General features: G+C 39.6%; 1 protein-coding gene across 1 annotated transcript in view; it reads right to left on the reverse strand.

Moving 5' to 3' along the window:
* Positions 1-5,859: 5,859 nt before the first annotated feature.
* Positions 5,860-19,101, reverse strand: part of LOC121860155 (proteoglycan 4-like) — a 47,294-nt gene continuing 34,052 nt past the window's right edge. Inside the window, exons 4-5 of the mRNA XM_042357211.1 lie at positions 9,801-10,124; positions 5,860-6,354 (exon numbers count right to left, since the gene is read on the reverse strand). Coding sequence (XP_042213145.1) covers positions 5,860-6,354; positions 9,801-10,124 — 819 coding nt within the window. The remainder of the gene's footprint in view (positions 6,355-9,800; positions 10,125-19,101) is intronic.

A 19,101-nucleotide genomic window follows, 5' to 3' on the forward strand; every position in this document is an offset into this window, starting at 1 on the left:
ATCGTTTGAGAGCTGCAACCTACTCGAAAAAGTCTGTTGAAAAACATATTTAGAAATCTATGTGGGAATAATATAAAGTTTAAACTGATCACAAGGCCATGTTGTATACTCGTAGTAATATAGCAGGGAGGTCACAGTCTGTCTATACTACCTGTTATTTTCATGTATTTCTTAGGTATTGTGACCTAAACTGACCTTATCTAACTTAAAGAAACTTAAGCTTCCCTGACGAACATTACACCTAACCTAACCCAAAATGACGAATAGCTTAAAGGTAAATGTTTGTCATGACTCAAGACGACTGGTTGTATAGCAAGGTAGTGACAGCTACATGGAGCGGCAAGATGATAAGTACACATGTCAGTACACAGTAAGTACACATTGTCAGTACACTATGTAAGTACGCATAATAAGTACACATTGTCAGTACACTATGTAAGTACACATTGTTCGTACACATTATCAGTATAGACAGTTCCCCGGTTTACGAACGTCCGACTTACGAACATCTGTCGATACGAAAGAGGTTAAACTTTAAATTTACAGTAATTTATTTACCTTATGACTTATTTTTACTTTCATTTACTGTATTTTGTCATTCTGTTTCTTCTTTTGTCTTAAATTAAGTGACTTTAGATGTATATAAAGACTTAGGCTATGAAATAGTGGGATTTTAATAATTGTTCTGTAAGTACGGTATGCATATGGCATGTGTTCCGACATACGTACATTTTTTACTTAAAACATCCTCAGGAACGGAACTCGTGTCATAGTAACCCGTTGTATACATGCACATGTGTACACATACACACATAGTACAGGACACACAGTAAGCATGATCAGTGCACACAGTATACATTGTCAACACACATAGTACGTATACATTGTCAGTACACAGTACAATCAGTCATAGTACATTGTCAGTACACATAGTACAGTAGTACCAGTACGTTGTGCACACAGTAAGTACACTTCAGTGCACACAGTAAGTACACATGATCAGTGCACACAGTAAGTACACAGTGAAGCTGATACATACATTATAAATCACGATAAAAATAAGATTAAATTTGTCACCAGTGAAAAATAGAAATGGTAAAAAAATCTAAATTTAGATTACGGTTCATTAACGGACGGGAGGGGGGGGGGAGCCGAAGTGTTGGAAAATATTATACATTGGTGCCAGTGAGCGAGAAAATACCATATTAAAACAACTGACTAAATTTATCAATGCATATAAATATCAAAGTGTAAGCAGAAAGTGTTATTACAGTCTAATTAAAAACTTCCGTTCGTTAATATATATAAATTATTGTCAAAATTAAATTAAAATGCCTAGTTAATTAATCCCATATATTGGTTTTGTGAAAATCAGAATGTAATGAGAGTTCAGTATTACACTGTTAAATTAATTTCAAAATCAAAATCTAAAATGGCTCATTACTTCACACTTATATTATTCTCAATATCAATAACTAAACCTCAGTTCAATATTATTGAAGTTATTGTCATTATCAAATTCTAAAGTGAGGTTCATTATCATGCACCGAAGTTATTGTTGAAATCAATATCTAAACCACAGTTCAATAATGCTCACCAACATTATTGTCAAAATCAAATTCTAAACCAGGGTTCATTAATGCAGGGTGGCGGAGCCGGAGAGTGTGCTGAAATATTAATAGGGTGGAGGCTGGTGTCAGAACCATACATTGTGAAATGAAACTGACTGGATATCTGCAGATTGGTCTCCCGGGATAAATGTATACACGCGTTTGATGTCCCCGGCGTTAATAGTACATTTTGGGGTTTTGTTTTCCATTTTGCTTTTCCTCAAAAAACGTTTGTTGGGACGTTTTGTGAGTGTGTGTGTGTGTGTGTGTAAGTATGTATATGTGTGTGTGTGTGTATGTAAGTATGTATATGTGTGTGTGTAAGTATGTATGTGATGTGTGTGTAGATACTTTTGCCATTATTAGTGGCCTGTATTTACATAAACATTTGTGTTAATATTTGTATCCTGTATATATTTTGTTGTATTAGGGTACTGTATTTGTATATTTTTGTGAGTGTTGTGCTTTGTATATACTGTATATTCACTGTATACCGGTATGTATGAGGGTGTTAGTCTTTTGTAAATAATAGTTATATTGTGAGTACTACTGTTATGTATGCACAATTTGTAAATATTTTTGTTGTGTGAGGTTTTTTTGTGAGTATTAGTACTGTGTGTATTTAATGTGAGTATTAGCATATAATAGTTGTACCTGGGGAATATTCGCCCTCCCTGGTAGATATTCGCTTTCTCTGGTCCAAGTTCGCCCTACCTGGTAGATGGTCGTCCTTCCTGATAGAGTCTCTTTCCCTGGCAGTTTTTCGCCCTCCCTGGCAAATGTGCGCCCCTCCTGGGATATATTTGCTCTCACTGGCACACGTTCTCCCTCCCTGGCAGCACAAGACGAGACAATTACAACTTGGATCCAACACGACAGTTGAGACTGGAATGGAAATTGGAATTAAAAAGGTCCCTCGAACTGGAATGGTGTTGAAACTGGAATGTGCTTGGAATGGGAACGCCTCATATTTGGAATGGCGGTGAGAGGAGACGTGTCGCTTGGAATGGAACAGGAATATAGACCAATGGATTGTGACTAATTAGTGTTTACCATTCCTGTCACAACATGACAACAAGGACAAGTGTCTGGTGATAACAAGTGTTACTGTGATGATAACAAGTGTTACTGTGATGATAACAAGTGTTACTGTGATGACAAGTGTTACTGTGATGATAACAAGTGTTACTGTGATGATAACAAGTGTTACTGTGATGATAACAAGTGTTACTGTGATGATAACAAGTGTTACTGTGATAAGTGTTACTGTGATGACAGCAAGTGTTACTATGATGATAAGTGTTACTGTGATGATAACAAGTGTTACTGTGATGACGTGTTACTGTGATGATAGCAAGTGTTACTGTGATGACGTGTTACTGTGATCATAGCAAGTGTTACTGTGATAACGTGTTACTGTGATGATAACAAGTGTTACTGTGATGACGTGTTACTGTGATGATAACAAGTGTTACTGTGATGACGTGTTACTGTGATGATAGCGCGTTACCGTGATGATAACAAGTGTTACCGTGGATGACATGTCAATAAAGATGATAGCAAGTGTTACTGTGATGATAACAAGTGTTACTGTGATGATAGCAAGTGTTACTGTGATGATAACAAGTGTAACTATGATGACGTGTTACTGTGATGATAGCAAGTGTTACTGTGATGATAACAAGTGTTACTGTGATGATAAGTGTTACTGTGATAGCAAGTGTTACTGTGATGATAACAAGTGTAACTGTGATGACGTGTTACTGTGATGATAACAAGTGTAACTGTGATGACAACAAGTAACTATGATGATGTGTTACCGTGATGATAGCAAGTGTTACTGTGATGGCGGCGTTACCGTGATGAGGCGTTACTGTGATAAAGTGCGTTACTTATAATTAAGTAACCGTGATGACGTGTTACTGTGATGACGTGTTACTGTGATAGCAAGTGCGTTACTGGTGATGATAAATAAGCAACCGCATGACGTGTTGTGATGATAAGTGTTACTGTGATGATAGCAAGTGTTACTGTGATAATAACAAGTGTAACTGTGATGACGTGTTACTGTGATGATAGCAAGTGTTACTGTGATGATAAGTGTTACTGTGATGATAACAAGTGTTACTGTGATGATAAGTGTTTCTGTGATGATAACAAGTGTTACTGTGATGATAACAAGTGTTACTGTGATAACGTGTTACTGTGATGATAACAAGTGTTACTGTGATAACGTGTTACTGTGATAGCAAGTGTTACTGTGATGATAACAAGTGTAACTGTGATGACGTGTTACTGTGATGATAGCAAATGTTACTGTGATGATAACAAGTGTTACTGTGATGATAAGTGTTACTGTGATGATAACAAGTGTTACTGTTATGATAACAAGTGTTAAGGTGATGATAACGTGTTTCTGTGATGATAACAAGTGTTACTGTGATGATAACAAGTGTTACTGTGATAACAAGTGTTACTGTGATAACAAGTGTTACTGTGATGATAACAAGTGTTACTGTGATGATAACAAGGGTTACTGTGATGATAACAAGTGTTACTGTGATAAGTGTTACTGTGATGTTAACAAGTGTTACTGTGATGATAACAAGTGTTACTGTGATGATAACAAGTGTTACTGTGATGATAACAAGTGTTACTGTGGAGATATCAGTGTTACTGTGACGATAACAAGTGTTACCGTGATAACGTAAGCATTGTGACGATGACAAGTGTTACTGTGACGATAAATAGTGTTACTCGTGGATGATAACAAGGTTGTTTCGTGGATGATAATGCGTTACTGTGATGATACCGCGTTACTGTGACGATAATCAGTGTTACTGTGATGATACTGCGTTACTGTGATAACAAGTGTTACTGTGATGATAACAAGTGTTACTGTGATGATAACAAGTGTTCCTGTGATAACAAGTGTTACTGTGGTGATAACAAGTGTTACTGTGACAAGTGTTACTGTGATGATAACAAGTGTTACTGTAATAAGAAGTGTTACTGTGATGATAACAAGTGTTACTGTGATGATAACAAGTGTTACTGTGACGATAACAAGTGTTACTGTGATAACAAATGTTACTGTGATGATAACAAGTGTTACTGTGATGATAACAAGTGTTCCTGTGATAACAAGTGTTACTGTGGTGATAACAAGTGTTACTGTGACAACAAGTGTTACTGTGATGATAACAAGTGTTACTGTAATAACAAGTGTTACTAACTTACTGTGATGATAAGTGTTACTGTGATGATAACAAGTAGTGTGATGGTAAGTGTTATCGTGATGATAACATATATATATATATATATATATATATATATATATATATATATATATATATATATATATATATATGCTGATAACTACCAGGAAACAAGAAAACACGAAGTTCTCAAGCGCTATCGTGTAATTAACTTCAGGGGTGAGTACAGACTAAGGAGTAATACTTGACAAGGCTAATATATACAGTACAGTAGAGGAGAGTGAGATCAAGTCCCTTGTAATACAATTGTCAGTAGGAACATTATAGAATCCAGTCTCATTAAACATATCGAATCTCTCAACACAAATTTGAGTAATGGTATGTACAAACTGGATAATTTTGTGAATAAGAAGATTTGTAACCAGGTGAGAAGGTTGGGTCATCCTACCCTATGACCTGACTACGGACAGCTGCTGTGTCTTAGAGATGGCATGATCATTGTTTTGTTTTATTAAGATCAGTAAGGGTCACTGCCTTATAACAGGACCATTGTGGGCACCTGCTGTCCCCTAGGGACTTGATCTCACTCTCCTCTACTGTACTGTATATATTAGCCTTGTCAAGTATTACTCCTTAGTCTGTACTCACCCCTGAAGTGAATTACACGATAGCGCTTGAGAACTTCGTGTTTTCTTGTTTCCTTGTGGTTATCAGCATATACTTGGATCACGCGCACCTACAGTGATTTACTTCCATATATATATATATATATATATATATATATATATATATATATATATATATATATATATATATATATATATATATATATATATATATATATATATATACTGGAATAGATGTCACGAGCAGTCGTTGTGTTGTCACTAACAGGCGTTGTGTTGTCACTAACAGGCGTTGTGTTGTCACGAGCAGTCGTTGTGTTGTCAACAGCAGTCGTTGTGTTGTCACTAACAGGCGTTGTGTTGTCACTAACAGGCGTTGTGTTGTCACTAACAGGCGTTGTGTTGTCACGGAGAAGTCACAGTTGTCGCCAGCAGTCGTTGTAAGTTGTCACTAACAGGCGTTGTGTTGTCACTAACAGGCGTTGTGTTGTCACTAACAGGCGTTGTGTTGTCACTAACAGGCGTTGTGTTGTCACGAGCAGTCGTTGTGTTGTCAACAGCAGTCGTTGTGTTGTCACTAACAGGCGTTGTGTTGTCACTAACAGGCGTTGTGTTGTCACGAGCAGTCGTTGTGTTGTCACTAACAGGCGTTGTGTTGTCACTAACAGGCGTTGTGTTGTCACTAACAGGCGTTGTGTTGTCACGAGCAGTCGTTGTGTTGTCACTAACAGGCGTTGTGTTGTCACGAGCAGTCGTTGTGTTGTCACTAACAGGCGTTGTGTTGTCACGAGCAGTCGTTGTCTCGTCATTAACAGTCGATGTGTTGTCAACAGCAGTCGATGTGTTGTCAACAGCAGGCGTTGTGTTGCCAGCAGTAGGTGTTGTCAGTAAGGGAACATTCTACGCACGTGTTGTCAGGTCACGTCGCCAACTCTCCTTATACTGGACAAAGTTTTCATAGATTCAATTAACACAACTGTAGGGTGGCGCTGAGCCTGTGTTGGTCCACCACCGTTATGTTGCCCACTGTCTGTGTCTCTCTATCTGTCTGTCTTGTCTCCCTTGGTTTTGTCAGTGGCTCTCTTATTTCTCATTTCGGTCATTATTTCTCTCTCTCTCATTTCAGTGGTTCAGCTCATATATCTTAATCAAGAATTTAATGGTTCATTTGAATGTGATCTATCCACATCAGATACGCATTGTGTGTTACTAAAACTCATTAGTTTGCAGGGGATGTATGTTTGTATATGCATGTGTGTGTGTGTGTGTGTGTGCGTGGCCGTGTGTGTACATGCATGTATATTCAGTGCATTCCTCTGGGTGAGCGCGTGGGAATATAATTTATGTATTTCATGAATTAATATAGTAACCAATACCAGCCGTCTTCAGCCGCCATAAATCATACTGGTGTGTTAGTGAGGTCGCCGCCCGTCAAATTTACGACCTGTGAACACCGATTCTCTCTCAATAATAACACACACACAGAGGGTAGTTCCACCTGACTGCCTGCCTCTCCCTCATGACCCCAGGTTAAGGTCACACAGGTCTCGGGTCATTAATTATTACCACCTCTTGCACCACCGACCGTGAACCTTCCTGGGCCTCCCTTGCCTGCTGCCCGGTATTCTATTGGAATTCTCTGTTACATTCTAGAGCATTCATTCCCATCATTGTTATTGCTGTTATGAGTGTAATTAATATTTTGTATTACTGTTATTATTATCGATTTTATTTTCAGTATGTAATTATTGTTAATGTGGTATTATTATTATTTTTATGATTATTGATATTGTTATTGTTGTTATTAATGGATTAATATTAATTAGTTATTCCTTTTAATGATATTATTATTATTAATTTGTTATTCTTGTTAATGAAATTGTTATTATTGTTTTTATTATTATAAACATTAATATTTATTGTTATTATTATTATTATTATTATTATTATTATTATTATTACATTAATTATAGCCGATATCATTGAAACAATTATTTTTATTATAATCATTATCATTATTGTTATATTTTTACCACTGACGGAGCGAAAGAATTCATCAGTGAGATACTTATCATCCTGTTATAGGCAGCTTTAACCTGTCAGGTCCATTAATACTACCACCTTAGACTACAGTAAACAACATGTAACTAAACTTAACCAGAGTTTACTGTACTAGAAACTATATACTGTATATATACGCGACACTCACTAATGGAGAATGTTACTCTCGGTGACGCAGAAAAATTGGCTTCTCTGCTGTTCCGGGCACCAATATTGTAGCTCCCAGTATTATCACGACCACATTGGAAATAAGTGGCTTTAATAATTTATGTGTTATCCTCGGTATGATATTTTTTTTATTCAGCCAAATCAAATTACTCCAAGATCTATTTACAATACTACGAGGTTCTCTGAGTCCCATAATGTAGAATAACATACGAGGGAGGAAATTCGTCTTCAAAGATGCTCAAGACCTTGTAATTTGCCCTCGAACCCTGGCACTGTTTCGTCTCTGTGCCACACAGACACTCAAGGGACGTGACATAAATTAGTGCTTAGTTCAGGTGTATTCGTGTCACTTATGATGGAAATAATCTTTTAACTATAATTATTATATTTAGTCATGATTAAATTATTTTACTGTAATTGAGAGCTATGTACTGTATGTCTCCAAGTGTGTGTGTGTGTGTGTCTGTGTGTGTGTGTGTGTGTGTGTGTGTGTGTCTGTGTGTGTGTGTCTTTGTGTGTGTGTGTGTGTGTCTGTGTGTGTGTGTGTGTGTGTGTGTGTGTGTCTGTGTGTGTGTGTCTCTGTCTCCATTTGATTTATTACCTCCTCCACAACACTAGGTACAGTCCACCATTAGCAACAAATCCACAGAGGAATCATCTAAGCTCACACCTCCTCTGCAGCCAAATCCGTATTCATGTTAATCGGTTCTTGTCAACAGCAGTGACGTCAGAGAAGGACATGGCCGTGTCAGGGTTAATATTTGAGGAGTGTGGTATACCTGCGGCCCCGTCAACACACTTCACCAGTTAAAATGCAGCGAACAAGACAATGCCCAGAATATCTCCTGTAGGGGATGTGTTGGGTAAGGATGTGCGTGTGGGGGAGGGAGGAATGGGCAGAGGAAGAGGGGCCATAAGTTAACGATGGGGGGAAGACATAGAGAGAGAGAGAGGGAAGTGTTCACGTTCAATGACTGAAGGTTAATACAGTTAACAGTTACATGAAAAAGAACAACGATATAAACTGGTTGTTAGAGTTTGTTTATGGACTTGTGAATCGAGTTTAGAAGTGAGTGAGAGATTAACACCCAAAAAATGACTCAAAAGTTAGTTAGGTTTTTCCGGCATAAAGTTTGCAAACATAATTATAAAAAAAAACACAAGAAAAATACCAGATTGTGTATGTTGTATATCTATGTAAACTATTAAGTGTCTTGAATCACCACTGGGAGTAATTCAAAGTTGGTGGGATTCTGTATGGATGGTGATGTTCATTGAGTGTATGTTTTGTGTTGACTTTGTAATATCTCCTTGAGCCGCTGGAGAACCTTTCACATGTATAGCGGAGATTTGACCTCTGGTATATACAGTATACAATATTTTTGCACTCAAGAATAGGTCAATGTATTCACGGGGTAAAGTCATCGTGCTCAAGGTGTTAAGACATATGCTAGGAGTTAACCCATCGTATTCATAGGGTTAAGTCATCGTGCTCAAGGTGTTAAGTCATCGTAATCAAGGAATTCAATCATCGTTCTTAAGACTATCCCCGCTAACGCCTTCATTACGGGGACGCCATTTTTTATATTTTGTTTGGCTAACTCTAGATGATTTCATTCAGCACAGCGGGGACTCCAGTAATTCAGTTTATCATACTCAGGGGGATAAGTCATCATACTCAAGGGATTGATATATAACTAACAAACCCATATACCATAATTATGACATCTGGTAAACACCGGTGTAGTTAGATAAAAATATCAACTGTTGTCATCAGTAAATAGGCAAAAGGTCGTACATATATGATTTTGACAACCCTACGGAGACAACAGGAGTCAGTGTTCATTCTACAATTCATCGATCACCCCGAGTAGAGATAATTTTTTGAGTGATTACAGTATTTTGTTCAAAGATTGATCAGCTAAATATTGAACACAGCCAACCTATGTTTTTTCCTGTTAGGTTTATAGACTAAAATGCAAGAGAGTTGACAATGGTAAACCTCTCACTAGTTTAACTTCATCCCTGGAGGTGTGTGAATTGAGTTTATTCAAGTACATTCCTTCAGGCGCAACACCTCGGTAATGTTACTCGCGCTGGTGGGCACAACTGCTCACTCCGTCGTGTCTGTGTCCGTTGTATCCGTGGCCTGTCCTTTGTGTTATCCGTTGCACACGTGGTCTGTCCTTCGTCTGTCCGTTGTACCCGTGGCCTGTTCTTTTGTCCGTTGTACCCGTGGCCTGTCCGTTGTACCCGTGGTCTGTCCTTAGTCTGTCCGTTGTACCCGTGGTCTGTTCTTTTGTCCGTTGTACCCGTGGCCTGTTCTTTTGTCCGTTGTACACGTGGTCTGTCCGTTGTACCCGTGGCCTGTTCTTTTGTCCGTTGTACCCGTGGCCTGTCCGTTGTACCCGTGGCCAGCCCTTTGTGTGAACGCACTGACTCTTGAAGAAGTGGATGGATTTTCCTGATACTGGCGAGTACTTGGCTTTCCGTAAGAGTTTGGACGAGTTTCACGATCGTCATGAGCCGACTATCGTAACTAAGGGATTGCGGACAATTGGCGATAAGTCGGGTGTTGCACTATTTGTGAGCGGAGACACGGGGAGTCTAGCTTTATGGTGACCTCGTCTCTTACACCAAGTGGAAAACAGAAACAGTCAAACAGTTTTTCAATTTGTTTTTCTTGTATGTATTTCGACCTGACGACCGCTTTGTTTAACACTGTCAGGAGAACACGACAACAACTGCTTGCATATATTTATTTATTTTGATTTTAGAATTTTGGGGAACTTGAAACTCTGTATTAAGTTAGGTCGTAGCTGTCCAGAGATTTCTCTTTTATTTTATTTTTATTTTCGAATTGTCGCGAGAAGGCGATGCTCAGATGTAGATTTTCTTATCTTTTTATGTTTCGTGTTAAAGAAAACAAATCTTAAACAAGTCAAAGGTGTGTCCAGAGGGCGGCCTTGTTAGTACCGAGGCTCTAGACGCGTGTTGTGTGTGTGCTCAGACATGATGTATGTTTTGTAAACAATAAGAGCAGTACTTGTCGCTACGTGTTGGCCTCCACACTGTTGTTGTGAGTGTAACTGACTGAAAAGAGCTCAAAAGTTAGGCGAAAAGGAAAGGACATGAGGCTTTTATGCCGTTGTTGTGAGTGTAACTGACCAGAAAGTGCTTGAAAGTTCAGCGGAAAGGAAAGGACATGGAGCTTTTATATGTTTTTCACCGCAAAAACATGGAACAGATACTGTCAGAAAACAGAATGTTTGTAATTGGCAGTTGGGTGTGCAGGTTCCAGGGGGTAACAAAGCGACGTGTGTGTGTCCTGGCACAGCTGTTGTGGGGGGCTGCAAGTTGGACCACTTTGTAACACACCACAGCCCTTAAATGTTCAGCTCCACGACGAAGGGGGTTTCGGGTTGGTTATTTACGTGCGTTAGAATCTCTGTATGTCTCTTTGTCTCCATCTGCCAGCCTGTCTGTCTGATGAAAACACCCGCCAGGTGTGTCTGTTAATTATCTGGCTAGAGGACATATCTCCCCCTTACAGTGCACTGCCTCTCCTTCTGGTATACCTGTTGTTTCACCGGGTCATATGATAAACCTCTCCTTCTGGCCACAATATATCTCCGTCTGCTTCATGTATACTCGCTGGGTTTACCTGGACACAATATACCTCCGTCTGCTTCATGTATACTCGCTGGGTTTACCTGGCCACAATATATCTCCGTCTGCTTCATGTATACTTGCTGGGTTTACCTGGCCACAATATATCTCCGTCTGCTTCATGTATACTCGCTGGGTTTACCTGGACACAATATATCTCCGTCTGCTTCATGTATACTCGCTGGGTTTACCTGGACACAATATACCTCCGTCTGCTTCATATACTCGCTGGGTTTACCTGGACTGCAACCTCCGTCTGCTTCATGTATACTCACTTTGGGTTTTACCTGTGGCCACAATATTACCTCCGTCTGCTTCATGTATACTCGCTGGGTTTACCTCAGCACAATATACCTCCATCTGCTTCATGTATACTCGCTGGTTTACCTGGCCTGTGTACCTCCGTCTGCTTCATGTATACTCGCTGGGGTTTACCTCTGACACAATATATCTCCGTCTGCTTCATGTATACTCGCTGGGTTTACCTGGACACAATATACCTCCGTCTGCTTCATGTATACTCGCTGGGTTTACCTGGCCACAATATATCTCCGTCTGCTTCATGTATACTCGCTGGGTTTACCTGGACACAATATACCTCCGTCTGCTTCATGTATACTCGCTGGGTTTACCTGGCCACAACAATATACATAAATCTGCTTCATGTATACTCGCTGGGTTTACCTGGACACAAAAAATACCTCCGTCTGTATGCCTCACTGGGTTTACCTGGCCACAATATACCTCCATCTCTGCTTCATGTATACTCTTTGGTTACTGGCCCCACAATATATCTCCATCTTCATGTACTCGCTGGGTTTACCTGGACACAATATACCTCCGTCTGCTTCATGTATACTCGCTGGGTTTACCTGGCCACAATATACCTCCGTCTGCTTCATGTATACTCGCTGGGTTTACCTGGATACAATATACCTCCGTCTGCTTCATGTATACTCGCTGGGTTTACCTGGACACAATATACCTCCGTCTGCTTCATGTATACTCGCTGGGTTTACCTGGACACAATATACCTCCGTCTGCTTCATGTATACTCGCTGGGTTTACCTGGCCACAATGTACCTCCGTCTGCTTCATGTATACTGCTGGTTTACCTGACACAATATACCTCCGTCTGCTTCATGTATACTCGCTGGGTTTACCTGGCCACAATATACCTCCGTCTGCTTCATGTATACTCGCTGGGTTTACCTGGACACAATATACTCCGTCTGCTTCATGTATACTGCTGGGTTTACCTGACACAATATACCTGTTGTCGTATCATAATATACTTCGTTCTTTTTGTATACTGCTGGGTTTACTGGACACAATATACCTCCGTCTGCTTCATGTATACTGCTGGTTTACCTGGGGACAATATATCATTCCTGCTTCATGTATACTCGCTGGGTTTACCTGGACACAATATACCTCCGTCTGCTTCATGTATACTGCTGTTTACCTGACACAATATACCCATCTGCTTCATGTATACTCGCTGGGTTTATAATAATAATATATACCTCCGTTGCTTCATGTATACTCGCTGGGTTTACCTGGACACAATATACTTCCGTCTGCTTCATGTATACTGCTGGGTTTACCTGGCCACAATATACCTCCGTCTGCTTCATGTATACTCGCTGGGTTTACCTGGACACAATATACCTCCGTCTGTTCATGTATACTGGGTTTACCTGACACAATATACCTCCATCTGCTTTATGTATACTGCGGGTTTACCTGGCCACAATATACCTCCGTCTGCTTCATGTATACTCGCTGGGTTTACCTACAATATACCCCGTCTGCTTCATGTATACTCGCTGGGTTTACTCCGTCTGCTCATGTATACCGCTGGGTTTATCTGGACACAATATACTCCATCTGCTTCATGTACTCGCTGGGTTTACCTGGCCACAATATATCTCCGTCTGCTTCATGTATACTCGCTGGGTTTACCTGGACACAATATACCTCCGTCTGCTTCATGTATACTCGCTGGGTTTACCTGGCCACAATATATCTCCGTCTGCTTCATGTATACTTGCTGGGTTTACCTGGCCACAATATATCTCCGTCTGCTTCATGTATACTCGCTGGGTTTACCTGGACACAATATATCTCCGTCTGCTTCATGTATACTCGCTGGGTTTACCTGGACACAATATACCTCCGTCTGCTTCATGTATACTCGCTGGGTTTACCTGGCCACAATATACCTCCGTCTGCTTCATGTATACTCGCTGGGTTTACCTGGATACAATATACCTCCGTCTGCTTCATGTATACTCGCTGGGTTTACCTGGACACAATATACCTCCGTCTGCTTCATGTATACTCGCTGGGTTTACCTGGACACAATATACCTCCGTCTGCTTCATGTATACTCGCTGGGTTTACCTGGCCACAATGTACCTCTGGCCCCTTTAGCTGTACCTGTTGGTTCACCTGGACTGGAGGCGACGCTACCGGCCGGGTCATCAAAGGGGAAGCGTTCCTCGTCCGTTATTGAATTACATTGTAATCCACTTATGACGTCATAACCCAGGTAGACACGGCCACCCGCCCTCTTTGGAGACGCTCTTGTGTCGTGTAGCCAGGGTGGGTGTGAGGGTGGGCGTGGGAGGGAGTGATGGTGGGTTGATGTGGGTAATGATTGATACGGGTGGGTTAAGATGGATTTAATAGTGGGTTGGAGTGTTTGAGAGTATACCAGGGTGGGCTGGTGTGTGTGTGTGTGTGTGTGTGTGTGTGTGTGTGTGTGTGTGTGTGTGTGTGTGTGTGTGTGTGTGTAATTGGGCTTGGTATGTTTGAGGGTGGGGTGTATACGAGTATGGGGTTCAGGGTGGACTATTATAAGTGTGAAAGTGCTAGTATGAGTCAGCATGGGATAGTATGAGTGTGATAGTGCTAGTATGAGTGTCAGCATGGGATAGTATGAGTGTGATAGTGCTAGTATGAGTGTGGTGGGGGGGGGGGCAGTATAAATTTTAGGGGAAACTAGTATGAGTGAGAGAGTGTGCTAGTGTAAGAGTGCTAGTATAAGTGTGATAATGCTAGTATGTGTAAGGATATGAGTGCAAAGTGGCTAGTATGAGTGTGAATCACCTAGTATGAGTGAGAGTGGGCTTGTAGGAGAGTATAAGGAGACAGGTGTGAAAATGTGTAGCTTCATCATTAGGGAGGGTGTGGCTCATACCTTCGTCACCCCTTAATTGTCTTACCATTTTCTTTAACCTCTTCCCCTTCTATCTGCTTTATCCATTTCTACTGCGTTTTCTTCATTTCTTCCTACTTTCTCTCTTGTATTTCTCTCTCATTTATTTTCTTCAGTTTTTGCTTTTTCTATCTCTCTTCTCCCTTCTTACTTCATATCTTCTTCTCTATATTCTTTACCTCCCTATTTATTGCTTCCTTCTCCTCCTTATACTAAACATAAAGACGAGAGAGATGGATAAATACAGAGAATCAGATAAAAGTGGAATGGACAGAACGACTTAACAGGTATAAACAGATAGGACAGATAAATGGACAGACAGACAGACAAGAGAAAGGAAACTGACAATAGACAACCACAGATAGATAGATAGATCGATAGATAGACAGATAGATCGATAGATAGACAGATAGATCGATAGATAGGAAGAGAGACAAGTTATACAGAGTGAGAAATATGTCAGAGATAGACAGAAAAGACAGAAACTCTGATATAAAAAAAGATAGACTGACAGATACAAAAAACAGATGTACAGAGAGAAAGGCAGACTGACAGACATAAATTGACAGATATAGAGAATAAATAAACAAAAATGACAGACAGACAGGCGGACATCAACAAATAGGGAGAGGCAATGAGAACTAACACAGCAGCATGATAAACCACAGGTCAGAACATTGACTATGTAATCAATTTCTTGGGGGACAGGTGAAGTGTACCTGCTCACGCACACACCCACACCTACCCCCCACCCCTCCCTCCCTCCCTCCCCACGCACTTCTGTATGTGTGTGTGTGTGTGTGTGTGTGTGTGTGGGTGTGTGTGTGGGTGTAAATGAATGTTTTTTTGCCTCAGTTACTAAGATATAAACCCTGCCATTGACAGAAGCCCAACTAATATTTTCTCTTAAGACAATATATTGTATATTCTCATAAAGGCCCCAGTGAATAGGTGCTTTGCGTCCATTCTATATTTAACGTAAATGTATAATGACGGACTGAGGTGTGCTGGAAACTAAATTACTAGACAGGTGTGGAATTTATACACCTCTTGTAGAAAATATACTTGTGTTAGCGGAGGGTTATATACTGTATGTGTGTAAGTCATTGTTTTATATACAGGTATTTGTGGTGATCATAGAAAATATGTGCATTAGTACGTGAACGATTTTGTGTGTATATAAAAATGATTGTGTATGTATGTATGTATAATAAGACAAAAGTGACATACAATAATTACTTATTTGTTCTGTATCTCATAAAAAAATAACTTGATCAACTTGTTTGAGAATTATTTATTTATTTGTCAATAATGTGAAATATGTTCATGAAACTGAAGCCACATTGATTTTTAAAAGGTGTTGTAGTGTTTCATTTTTAAGGCTATTGTGTTTTTTGTTTTTAAAGGGTATTGTAGTGTTTCATTTTTAAGGCTATTGTGTTTTTGTTTTTAAAGGGTATTGTAGTGTTTAATTTTTAAGGCTCTAGTGTTTTTTTGTTTTTAAAGGGTATTGTAGTGTTTCATTTTTGCTATGGTGTTTTTTTGTTTTTAAAAGGTGTTGTAGTGTTTCATTTTTAAGGCTATTGTGTTTTTTGTTTTTAAAGGGTATTGTAGTGTTTCATTTTTAAGGCTATTGTGTTTTTTTTAATGAGTATTGTCGTTTTTTTTCGAGATTGACTTTCATCAGTAGAGTCAGCTGAGAGTGACGACTAAAGTCTTCAAATTAGGGAATTAAAGGCCATTGAAAACACATTGACCTAACGTATCACTTGATGGAAAATGCAGCCTGATGACCTGGGTAATGGGTATTGTTGTCTAATTGGCTAGTTAATCTACCCCCTCACTTCACCCCCCTCACCTCACCCCACCAAACCCCACCCCACCCTCACCAGGCCTGCCCCTCCCCACTCCACCCTCACCAGGCCTGCCCCTCCCCACCCCACCCTCACCAGGCCTGCCCCTCCCCACCCCACCTCATGGATTGGCTCTACGCTTAACATTAATAAGATTTGCATATATTTGTGTGTACTCTGAGGGGCTATTCAGAGGCCTACCATGATAATAAGGGAAGAGACGAAGAGAGGGGCTTGAGACAGTGAGTTAAACTGGTAGAGAAATAAAGATAGGTAGAGATAAACAGAGAAACATGGAGATAGGTAAAGAGAAATATATTGAGACAGACAGACGGATGAACGAACAGGGACAGGATGATAGAGAGAGTCAGTAATATAGACATAAAGCGAGTGAAGGATACCATAAATATGACACCCGGAAGTAGTTACACCATACGTTTATATTGTTAGCTGTGTTTTGTGGCGTATAGTGCGAGTCTTCCTGTAATAAGGCCCTCACACAGCGGCGGGTCAGATAACTCACGTGTGTGTGTGTTCCCGCTGGGGTGAATCCGTCTTCCATCCGGGTTGTTATAAAAGACGTAAACATTGAACGTACAGGAACCTTACATAATCTTGATTTTCTCAATTTGTCAAGTATAAGGTTAATGGGTTGAATTTAATAGCTGGTTATATAATTTTTGGGTTAAATTTAGCTGCTCTTAATATTTTAATGGGTTAACTTTAGCTGCAGGTCTTGTGTTTCCAGGGTTAAATTGAGTTGCTAAACATATCATTAGGTTAAATTTGTGTTGATCATTTGAGTATTAGGTTAATTCGCCTTTGACCATTGGATTATTAGGTTAATATCGATTTTGAACAAATATTTATTGACCAACAGACCAAGCCCCTTTTCCTCAGTAATAGACGATGAGATTCAAGAGCATTCGCAGACTCCCCACCAGTTGTTGTCAGTCATTGTTATAACAGATGCGGTCTCGTACGGTGTTTCCTATCCATAATAAGGTCCTAAATATCCATCCGGCTTACCCCTCGTCTCTTCACACAAGCCAGCATCACTATCAGCAGCAGAAAAAAATGAAAATAAAATAAAATATTCGGCGCCCCCTCTGCGATCGCCCATCATAGTGTATTAGTGATAAATGATGCTTCTTAGCGCCCTACATGGAACACGTCTTTGCCTAGGAGACAAAAACTGTTGCCAAGTGTTTTTAACTTTTTATTCCAACTTTGTTCCAACATAGATTAAGTGATAAAAACACCCAAGTTAGGATCAGGTTTATAAAGATAATTTTTTTTCTCCTAATTTGTTGTAAATGAAATACACTCTTAAGGCTATTTGGGAAATTATTTTTTGTTTAGCGTTAGTGAAGTAGTTAAGTGCGTTCTTTACCTCTCCGGTTACGAGGAAATATTCAACGTGAGATCCTTTTGAGACTTTGGAAGCCGAAGTTTGGGCCAGGAGGTGGTCTGGGTAGAGGCGAACTACCCACTTCACGACGACGCGACGGTGGAGGCAGAATTATGGTACAAATTAGTTAGTTAAACTAGGTTGATATATCCGCAGACTTTTAGCCAACTTGTGGAACCAGTGAAGTGAGGTGCTAAATTTTTATTACCCCAAGTTAAGGTAATGTGAAAAGTTATTCCGAAACTTATTAGATGAGTTTTAACTTATTCCCCGTGTGTGATGTTGGCGGAGAGCCTCTTGTTGTTACTGCCTGCCGCCGCCTTTATATACTGTATGTGTGTGTGTGTATATGTTTATATATGTTACAATAAATAGGGATAATTGCTTATTAGCGTTACCTATTTTATTTTTAACTTCTGACTGGTCACCGCTGATCATGTAAATCGTAAAAATAGTTAGAAATTAATATTTTCATGTAACACCTATCCTCAACTTTCCCAACCTAACCTAACCTACATTAGGTATAATTTGGTTATCTAATGGCAGTGAGCGACGCCTTAAATCCAACAGCAAGTTTGAATGTATACGAATTTATTTTCAATAAGTTGTATTAATGAAAACAAAATGTTATCAATATTTGGCGAAAAACGTCATATGATTTTAAAGATTAATTGACAACTATACTGCATGCTATACTGTATATAACGCGCGCACACACACACACACACACACACACACACACACACACACACACACACACACACACACCAAACAATAACAAACTGGACTCAGGAGGACAATTCATCACAATAACATTATATACATCCAGGGGCAGAAAACTTGCTCCGCCACACTTGGTTATTCACAGCCGCGTTTCACTACATTTTCATTCAGGACTTGCATGAGAATATAAATTTTAAGTGAAACACAAATGCCTCGTGTGTCTTGGAGGTAAGAGAGAGATAAAAGTCGGGGTGGTGTCACATGAGCTCCGTGTGGTGGAAATAATTACTGGAACATTGGTGGCAGCAGAGACAACGCATTATAATATCACCTTCGTCTTTTTTATTCACTATTTTAATCTTGTTTTTGTTCCCTGGATATATATATATTTTTAATTATTTAACTTATTTTCTATCAATATGTCAGTCTGTTTATCTGTCTATCTATCAACTTATGTGTGTTTAATATTATTCTCCATTATCAATACTCTTTTCATTTTCCTTTCTTCGCAACTTGAGAGGTTTCATTCTTTTCTTTTC

This window comes from Homarus americanus, unplaced genomic scaffold (assembly GCF_018991925.1).
Source record: "Homarus americanus isolate GMGI-L3 unplaced genomic scaffold, GMGI_Hamer_2.0 scaffold5831, whole genome shotgun sequence".
NCBI classification, from domain to species: Eukaryota; Metazoa; Arthropoda; class Malacostraca; order Decapoda; family Nephropidae; genus Homarus; species Homarus americanus.